A 10,045-nucleotide genomic window follows, 5' to 3' on the forward strand; every position below is an offset into this window, starting at 1 on the left:
CACATCTGTCTGTCCCTCCCTCAGCTCCATCAGGTGCTGGTCCAGCTGCAGGCCTGCGAGAAGGAACAGGACTTTGCCTCAGCTCCCATTCCGGTCTCCCTCAGTGTCCAGCTGTGGCGGCTCCCAGGGTGTCATGAGTTCCTGGCAGCTCTTGGTAGGACCAAGCACCCTTGACTTAATGAGCTACTTCATTTCAGTTTTCTTTGCCCTGTTTTCCCTCCTATTTTCTGTTGGGTAAGCCCCAGTGATGTAAAAATAGATCAACCAAAGATGCCAATGCTTCAGCCTGTTTCCCTCCATCACGACACCCCTCTAGTCTGCCCTTACCTTTCCAGGGCAGACCAAGTTTTACCACAACTCCAGGGGGCTGCTGGCTGGAGGAAGGACAGTGGCCAGGTCAGACTTCAGAGACTAGCAGTGAGAGCAGGAAGACCAAGAGCAGCATGAGGTTAGGAGAGAGATGGGGGCACACCAGGCTGAGGGCAAGGCAGGGCCCCTAGGCCAGATGAAGAGGCCTCTGATTGATGTCAAAGAGAGTCTGTAGAAGATGTCAATATGATGTCACTACCACAGGAACCATCAGATATTTCGGGACTGCACATCCTTATGCTCTGTCCTGGGCATCTATTCCTGCCAGGGCTGGCTCCCTGTGTTTTCACTTATAATGTATTTCTAAGGGAGAAGGCAAGTCCACACTTGGTGCCTTTCACAATCTGGGCTACTTGGTTTTTGTTCAGAGTTAAGGCAAATCTGGTAAACTGATGAATACACAGATGCCACCAGAGGCAGCACTGGCAAATGGGAAAGGCTGGCTCCATGCCATATGGTTCACTTCTGTCTTGGCTATCAGCTGCTGCCTCTGTGGCAGGGGCACAGGTGTATCATTGGAAGATGAAGCTCCATCTTTTTCTCTCAGCAAGGATAAAACCAGTGGTGTGATATGGCATGGTCAGCCCTCCACATCTGTGAGCACTGTTTCCAGCCCTTTTACCAGCTGTGTCATAGAGAACAGTCCAGAAGGGAAATAATCCCAGCCCCAGCTCCACCAGTGTCCTGTGCACCTCTAAGCGGTGTGCAGGAGGGACACACACACACACACACACACACACACACACACACCTGGTCCTTCCTCTTCCTGGAGGCAGAGTGGGGAGGAAGAGAGCAGTAAGTGGTAGGTCTGATTTCAAAAGTCCTTCTATCCTCATTTGAGGTCCTTCTGCCAACCACCAGTGGTGGGAGCAGCCTATGTTCTAATAAACCTTTATTTATAAAATCAGTATGCCACCAGCACAGGGCCATCAGTGGTGGGACCAGTCGACTCCAGGCTCTAGCAGAAGCAGAGGTTTCTGTTGAAAGCATTTCATTTACACAAATACTTACCCTTTAAATGATGACTTCCATGAGGCATGCATGTTTATTCTGTAGTCCAGAGAGTAAAGTTTCCCACAGCAACCAGAATGCCCTGTGGGTTTTCTGGGGAGCCTCATTCTGAATGGAATGTTTGCCAAAATCCCAGCCAAGAGTAGAAAGGAACAAGAGCTCCCTTGGGTGACTGGCCAGCAGTCCAGTCTAAAGCAGTGTGCCTGCCAGTCCCAGTCATCTAACAACAGGAGCCTTCATGCAAGCTCCCTTTCCTTCCCCACCCTACAGTCTCCAGAAGGCTCAGCAATGTCTCACGTAGGAAGTCTGGCTGGTCTCTTCTGGGGGCAGTCTTTGGCTACAGAGCCTGGGAAAGTGCTTGCTGGCTGCCTCTGTGATGCTCAGCTAACCTAGACCTCTGGGGCACATCTGCCTGGAGAGTGAGCAGGTTGCTCTGTGGCTGTGCCTAAGTGTCTAGGTCTCATGGAACCTGACTCTAGGAAAATGGCAGAAGAGTCAGGCAAAATTCCATAGAAGCAGGAAAGGCTGTGTCCAACAGCTGTTCTGGGCAAGATAGCCTGATCACAGTCACCTGGGAAATCATGGTGGGGGCCTTGAACAGCCTTTCACATCTTCCATGTTCCTCTAGGTTTTGACCTATGTGAAGTAGGCCAAGAGGAAGTGATCCTGAAAACTGGGAAACAGGCTAGTCGACGCACTACACACTTTGCACTCCAGTCCCTGCTGTCACTCTTTGGTAAGCACCTCCCCTTTCCCTTAAAGGACAGTCAGTGATGCAAGCTTAGTTTGTGCTAGCATCTTCTAGGGAGGGGCTCACAGAGCTCCTTGCTCTGGAGAGCTTCATTCTCAGGGGATACAGGCAGCAAGCTCATTAGCTTGCCTAAGGCCAACCTAAAACACCAAAGTGGGGACAAGACTGGGGGACAGTGGAGCTGATGGAACATGGCATTGGTGTCAGGACATGCCTGTCCTGCTCCAGGGTCATGCAGGTGAGCATACGAGGAGGTCCATGGGACCCGAGGACATACCTGGCCTGAATGCTGCTGTTCTGGGGATTAGTTGGCAACTGGAGGACAGCCACGGTTTTCAGGGCAGCCAAACCAGCAGGTCCTGCTAAACAATGTGTACTGTGACAGAAGGCTTGAGGGAATGCCAGGCTTTCAGAACAGGTGCCAGAGTGAGACAGCATTATCCGAACATCATCAGGAAAGCAGCAGCAGGAGTGGGTTGGAGTGCTGTCCTGGGTACATCCTGTTCTAGAGCATCTGTTAGATGGCTACTAACGTGGGGGCTGGGAGACTGGGAGGAGACCAGTGCAGGCAAGGGGAGGAGCTCTGTGCCCTGTAGGTACTGCAGGGTCAAAGGGAACTAGCAGGGGGTATGGGTCCACTGCATAGCCCAAACTGGACTTGGGCTATGAGCTCACTAGTGACATTCATAATAAGGACTAAGGCTCGAGTGGAAGGTGACAGGGGCCGAAAGAAGGGCTGCCCAGTGAGGCCTGTGACTCGTAGCTGGGCATGTCCTAGGTGTTCCATTGCCTGTTCATGAGGACTGGGGGTTAATTGTGTAAGTCTTTACTAGCTTCTAACATTAAGGATGTCTTGTGAAAGAAAGGTCAGCCTGTACAATCCTAACTGTCCTTTCTTTGGCCTGGATGTTCTGTGCCTAGATTCCACAGAGCTCCCCAAACGCCTCAGTCTGGACAGCTCATCCTCCCTGGAGTCACTGGCATCGGCACAGTCTGTGTCCAATGCTCTGCCACTGGGCTACCAGCACCCTCCTTTCTCTCCCACCGGGGCAGACAGCATCGCCTCCGACGCCATCTCTGTGTACAGTCTCAGCTCCATTGCCTCCTCCATGAGTTTTGTCTCCAAGCCTGATGGGGGTTTGGAAGGCGGGGGGCCCCGAGGACGACAGGACTATGATAGGCCCAAGAGTACCCACCCGCAACGAGCTACCCTGCCACGGCGCCAGCTGTCCCCTCAGGCCAGATGTGGAGGCAGCAAGGAAGAAGAAGAATACGAGGGCTTCTCCATCATCAGCATGGAACCCTTGGCAACCTACCAAGGTGATGGGAAGGCACGCTTCTCCCCAGACCCTAAGCAGCCCTGTGTCAGGGCACCAGGTGGTGTGAGGCTTTCAGTTAGCTCCAAGGGAAGTGTTAGCACTCCCAACTCCCCAGTAAAGATGACCCTGATCCCCAGCCCAAACTCACCCTTCCAGAAAGTGGGAAAACTGGCAAGCTCAGACACAGGTGAGTCAGACCAGTCCAGCACAGAGACCGACAGCACTGTGAAGTCCCAGGAGGAGGCCACCCCAAAGCTCGACCCCCAGGAGCTGGCCCAGAGGATCCTAGAGGAGACTAAAAGCCACCTTCTTGCGGTAGAGCGCCTTCAGAGGAGTGGTGGGCCAGCAGGCAAGGGCCCTGACCGAGAGGACGGTGTGGTAGCAGCACCCAACAGCACCACCGTCTTCAGAGCTTCGGAAACCAGCGCCTTCAGCAAGCCTGTCCTCTCCCATCAGAGGAGTCAGCTGTCACCACTCACTATCAAACCCCAGCCCCCAGCCAGGAGCTCATCGCTGCCCAAGGTGAGCAGCCCTGCCACCTCAGAGGTCTCCAGCAAGGATGGCCTGAGCTCTCCTAGCAGCAGCCGCCCATCACCTGGCCGTAACACCCCAGCCTCCCCGGCAGACCCACCACTCTTTAGACTCAAGTACCCCAGTTCCCCTTACAGTGCTCACATTTCCAAGTCCCCCCGGAACACATCCCCTGGCTCAGGCCACCAATCCCCTGCGTGCAGTGCACCATCTCCCGCACTCTCCTACTCTTCAGCTGGCTCTGCGCGCTCCAGTCCAGCTGATGCCCCTGACGAGAAGGTGCAGGCAGTGCACAGCCTCAAGATGCTCTGGCAGAGTGCACCCCAGGCCCCCAGGGGCCCCCAGAAAATATGCCGGGGTGCACCAGGAGCCCTGACATCCAAAAGAGATGTCCTCAGCCTGCTGAACTTGTCCCCTAGGCACAGCAAAGAAGAGGGCGGGGTAGACAGACTAGAACTGAAGGAGTTGCCTGTGCAGGGGCGTGATGAGGTGCCACCCAAAGTCCCCACCAACGGCCACTGGTGCACGGAGACAGCAGCACTGACAACATCTGGTGGCCTCAGCACCACAGCTGCCACCCGCCCTCTGAGATTGCCCTTGGCCAATGGTTACAAGTTCTTGTCCCCAGGAAGGCTCTTCCCTTCCTCCAAATGTTAAAGCATCTTGGCCCTGACTTGGTGCACAGTACAGCCAGAGTCTCGGGGTCCCTCATCTAGTGCAGTCACCCACACAGCCACTGATACCATCCTTCCTCAGACAGGTGGGCTCCCTGTGCACGGTCACTGCCATGCCGAATACCACTGTACTCACGGGTAGCTCCCCGGGCCAGATTTCACCAAAAGCAGGTCTTGCGTGGGGTGGGAACGGCTGTGCCTTCTCTGCCTCTTGGCTCCTGCTTCTGCCACAGGACCTGTGGGAAAAAGGCAGCACCGGTTTTGCTACCGAGTCTCTCTATGCATCCCTTTCCTACAGGAGCGCAAACAGCTCTTGTTGGGCTTCCAGGTGCTGGTGGGATATAGAATGTTCTAAGTTAAGTTCTGCACTGATGCATTACACTAGCCAAAAGGAGAACTATGGTTTTTAAAATGCCAATTCTTTGTGATTAAATTGTAGCCATTTTGGTGGATACCGGAAATCACAGCCACAATGCAATAACTCATGCTGAAAGCACTTGCATCCCCAGCTGCTCCCCATGAGCTAAGGCCAGGGGTCTTTTGACCCCACTGTTGGCCAAACTTGAATTTTCTTAAAAAAAAAAAAAATCTGTACTCTTGTCCAGGCATTTCAGAACTATGCAATTGTGGTTTAAAACACAACGTTGTGCTTTTAAAACATAACTGATCTTTTTTGTACATGGATAAACACTTGGTTTTATTATCAATAGTGCTTTGCATTTATAGCTATTATTTTTAAAAGCTCAAGAAATTTTAAATGTCAAAATTTGAATATTCATCCGTAAGTAATAATCAAGTTTTCTTGGGGTATGGTTGAAATTATTCAATTTACTTATTTAAAAAAAAAAAAAGATAGAAAGGAAAAAAAAAAAAAAGTTCCTGGCTAGCTAGTCCAGAACTCCGGCACTTCAGCTGCCTTGCTGCATCTGTTCTCTTCTCCCAGCTCAGGCCCCGTAAACCTCTCTCCATCACCAGGCCCAGCTGGTTCTTGTGACTGCCTGCTGCCACCTGAGTCATTGTCAACCAGGTCAATCTTCAGATGCACTGTGACAGTGCGAGTTGCAGCACCACCAGGTTGGGGGAACACTCAATGTTAGTATTGAGAGCAGTCACCTGGGCTAAGGCCCACTGTCATAGGAGTGGGGGCTGGGGAGGCTGGCATCATGACTCTCCAAGGGCACTTCTCACTTTGAGTAGGATACGACTTTGGTTTTGTGTGTGTGTGTGCTTCTGATTGTGGCTTTTTAAAGTAGGGTGTCTAGCCCATACTAGCCTCTCAGATTTTCAGCAATCCTCCTGCCTCAGCCTTGAGACCTGCACCACCACACTATTCTATGACCTCACTCTGTAGCCACTGACTGCTACCTCCACCTCAGTTTGCTCTTTTAAAAACTGGCACTGTGGGCTGGCTCCATGATATTCTAGTGAGTTTTGTCATAGAGGATTCTGCAAGGTTATTGGGTTATTTGACCCAATAACCTTGTTGACAATGATAAGGCATTCACATTGACCCTGGCCCCACCCCTGGGAGAGAAATACTTCACTAAAACAGCATGCACTATCTTTAGCTTAGCAGGGAGCTCACTCGCCATGTAGCAAATGAAAACCAAACCCAGCACTGTGCATTCCGCTTGCAAAATCAGGTCCTCGGCAACCGAGAACCAACCTCAGCACACACGCGGGTGGCTGGGCCCTGTCCTTCCCAGCCGCCACCTCAGCCTCTTCCCCCAAGTGCCCAGCGCCCTGCTCTTTGTGCTCTGTCCAGGGTGCAGCCCACCATCAGCAAATACCTCCACCCCTCAGACCATGTGTGGTTATCAAGGCATGGAAGACTCCAAGGCTGCCCTGGTACACTCCTAGGTACATTGTTGTTGTTTTCTGATTTACACTGAAGAGCCAAACAGTACCTGGGATGCTTTTTATTTAACTCGGATGTAAGTTTCAATGAAGGAAAACTAAGTTGACAAAATAATGGGACCAATGTGCAGGTCCAAGTTGTCGTTGTCTTTGTCAGTCTTGGTGATTTCAAGCATGTGAAACAAAGTCAAAAGGAAGTTTCCAGCTTCACTGTAAAGAGGAACTTCAGATCACAAGACACTGCACGATTCAGGGTTCTGTATGGGTCAGGGGTTGGCAGCCATGGGCCATAAACCAGTGATGGATTTTACCTTTTTAAGATGGTTAATAAGTACAAGTCTTGATTTTGCCTCTTGGTTCACAAAGCCTGAAGTCACCTATTAAAAGAAAGGTTGATGACTCCTGGTCATCAGACATCCTGGTCATTTTCTGCATACAGCAGAAAATGCAACTGAAGTTTTGTTCCACAGCCAGGAAGTATTCAAGGGCCCACTGGGCCTGGAACCTTGAGGGCTCACACTTGGTATAGGTGGCTTCTATTTAGCCCCTGGCTCTTCATCCTGCATAGGAGGAGCCAATAGATGTGGGGGTCAAAGTTACAGAAGCAGTTTCTGTCTCCCCTTTGCTGGTAGTGAGAGATGTTCCCTTAAGCTCAGGAAATGAAAATTTTTAATAAATTTTTTTTATTAAATGTTCTACCCTGCTCTACCAGACAAAGACATGTCCCACACAAGCAACAGCCTCATCTAGCAGCTTGGTGGGACCATAGAGCAAGGCTGCCCCAGTTTATGACTGGTAACTGCAAGCTAACACAGGAATCACCTACACAACTCACATCTCGACCCACAATGTCTCTGCAGCAAAGTGCAGATCTCACCTTCTTCCCTTTTAGGGAAAAAAAAATCGGTCCACACTGATAGGTGGTGAGGTGCTGCTCACAGGGTCCAACTGCCCAGCACACACAGCAGCTTCAATGACCCTTAGCTGTGCATTTCTAAGGAGGCAAATGGCAACAGTGCAGCTCTTCCTCACGCATTTTGTTTTGTCTGAACTGACTATATATGTGGCTTGTGAACTGGACCTGTCTGTAGCGGATCCTTCAGAGACATCCACGCCAGCACCCACCCACCCTCACCCTGGGCACCTCCCCACTTGGCATTCACACTCCTTATATGCATTGTTAGCCACCTTTGGCCTACATGGACTTTTTTTGTAAATTACACAGTTTCCAGACAGCATTAAACTTTTTATATTACGAAATTTGTCATGTAAAAAGAACTTCATATTTTTATTGAGGCTGCGGGCGCTTGGCCCTTCCTTTGTGATTCAGTGTCTATTAAAGCATGAGCCTGTTGGTTTTAAACACTGTCTCCGAGTGTCTCTCTCTATGCATTTCCCACAGTTCCTCAATTGTGACCCTGCCAGAGACATCAGGAGGAGAGCAAGGGACGCTTGCACCAGGCACTCTAGACACACATAGAATCTTAGGTGGACAGCACCTTGGCTCTTCTAGAATCGCAGTATGGTGCCAGAGATGTCTGCTGGTGAGTGGTTACTTAGACAGGAAGGGAAAACAAACAAAACAAGTCTTAGCCACCTGATTTCCTATCTCACGAAACTTTCAAGGAAGCTTTTTCAGGGAGAAGAAAGCAGTCCTCTGTGTGGAGAGGCATGAGGCTAGTGAGTGGGGCCAAGGAGATGCAAGGACACAAGCGCTTTAAGGAGTGATGTCCCATGGGGTAACAGCAAAAAATGTTACACAACAACATATAAAACATTGATACTAACCTGCTGTGTCAGAAAAGAAGGAAGCAGGTTGTTTTTAAATGCATTAAATATGCATAAGCACAAAATAGAAGATTATATCAGTGGGGGAGAAATACAATATAAAAGGACAGAAAAAGAAGAACAAAGTTCTGATGAAGTGAATATCAGGAATGCCAAGTCAGCTGAGCAAGTGCAGCTTGACAAGAGATGGAAGGGCCCCACACTCTACAGTCTGTGTGCAGAGCTCACCACAGCACATAGCCTCAGATGGCCGATAACAAAGGAAAATACAGCAAGAAATCAAGAGGCCTGCTGTCTCAGGATGAACATAGCAGAAAAGACAAAAATCTAAATCTGGGTGCCACTGACCACATAGCCTCAAAACTCAGGGAGGAAGTTTGCCAGATAGATGGTCTAGTTCTGCAAAATATCCTGTCATAAAAGGAGACTTCAACACATAGATAGCTGAAAGACCAGAATATGTGGTAGGTTAGACAATCCAGCAAACAGGAACCTGCCTTCCAACAGTAAAGCCACATTTCTCACATGCACATGGAAGGTATTTCATGAACACAGCATATAGACCACATAACAACACCGGTCCTCACCACACAGTCACGGTCCAGTTCATCACATAAGAACACCACATAGTCACAGTCCAGTTCATCACAGAAGAACACCAATCCCCACTCCACAGTCACAGTACGGTACAGTCATCACAAAAGAACACCGACCCCCCCCCCCATCAAATGGCTGCAGCACTGGCTGTACATCTGACAGCAGGGGTACATATGAGCTACAGTTCTTCCCAGCAGGTTATTTAAAGTACACAACCTGACATAGAAATAAACGATGTGAAAATATGGGCTGGGGTAGAGTCATGGGAGAACATTTCCTTAGAATGTGTGAAGACCCGTTTCCACCCACCACCACCACCACCACGGGGAGAAAGCTCACACCACACAGTGTCCGCAGATACCTCCAGCCACCCTGGAGGTCCCTAGGGCTTGCTTCTTTGTTCATGGTAGGAAAGTTTTTTATGTACATGTCTTATTTCCAGGCTTCTGGAAGCTGACACAGTGGACCTCAATAAAACACAACATTTTAACTTATGCTTGCATGCTTCTTTGGGGAAAGTTAGAGACAACAGCCATCATAGTCTCCTTGGACTTGGTTCTGTGGCCTCCATACCTAAGCAAGGCATATCCTCCTATAAACCTTACTCTGTGGGTGACCGCTTGTGACACACTGACCTGTTGAGCTGTATATTTAGGGAGTAATGGACAACATGGGGTGCATCTGGACATACTTTCCCAAACACTTTTAATTCATGATTGGTTGAACCCACGCATGAGGAACCCCTGGGTAGGGTACAGAAAGCCAGCTATGTATAAAATTGTAAGAATAAAACTGGCCTGGTCATGGTGGCACACGCCACCTTTAACCCCAGCACGTGGAAGGCAGAGGCAGGTGGATCTCTGAGTTTGAGGCCAGCCTGATCTACATATGGAGTTGCATATGTAGAAGCTGTCTTAAAAAACAACAACAAACTCTAGGTTCACAAAACAAGTGGAATATAAGTGCTTAAAAATTCTATATGTAATTGCAAGACCTCCCAACCCTGGAACAGGGCTGCCCCTCTAAGATGCAAGTGCCAGGGGTCGACTGCTTGGGCCTGAGGGAGGCAATTCAGGAAGAGAGAGAAGATGCTAGGGCAGAGAAGACTGGAGAAAGCAAGAAGGCAGCAGAACTGCAATCAGAACAGC

At 49.9% G+C, this 10,045-nt stretch overlaps 1 protein-coding gene across 2 annotated transcripts in view; it reads left to right on the top strand.

The window, feature by feature from the left end:
* Positions 1–7,875, top strand: part of Ttc28 (tetratricopeptide repeat domain 28) — a 400,070-nt gene extending 392,195 nt beyond the window's left edge. The window contains exons 21-23 of one of the 2 annotated variants that reach the window (XM_027415916.2): positions 25–154; positions 2,009–2,116; positions 3,053–7,875. In XM_027415916.2, the coding sequence (XP_027271717.1) occupies positions 25–154; positions 2,009–2,116; positions 3,053–4,638 (1,824 nt within the window). In that variant the 3' untranslated portion in view covers positions 4,639–7,875. The remainder of the gene's footprint in view (positions 1–24; positions 155–2,008; positions 2,117–3,052) is intronic. The other variant, XM_027415917.2, reaches the window with a different exon arrangement.
* The last annotated feature ends 2,170 nt before the right edge of the window (positions 7,876–10,045 follow it).

The sequence above is a fragment of the Cricetulus griseus genome, chromosome 4, assembly GCF_003668045.3.
Source record: "Cricetulus griseus strain 17A/GY chromosome 4, alternate assembly CriGri-PICRH-1.0, whole genome shotgun sequence".
In the NCBI taxonomy this organism is placed as follows: domain Eukaryota; kingdom Metazoa; phylum Chordata; class Mammalia; order Rodentia; family Cricetidae; genus Cricetulus; species Cricetulus griseus.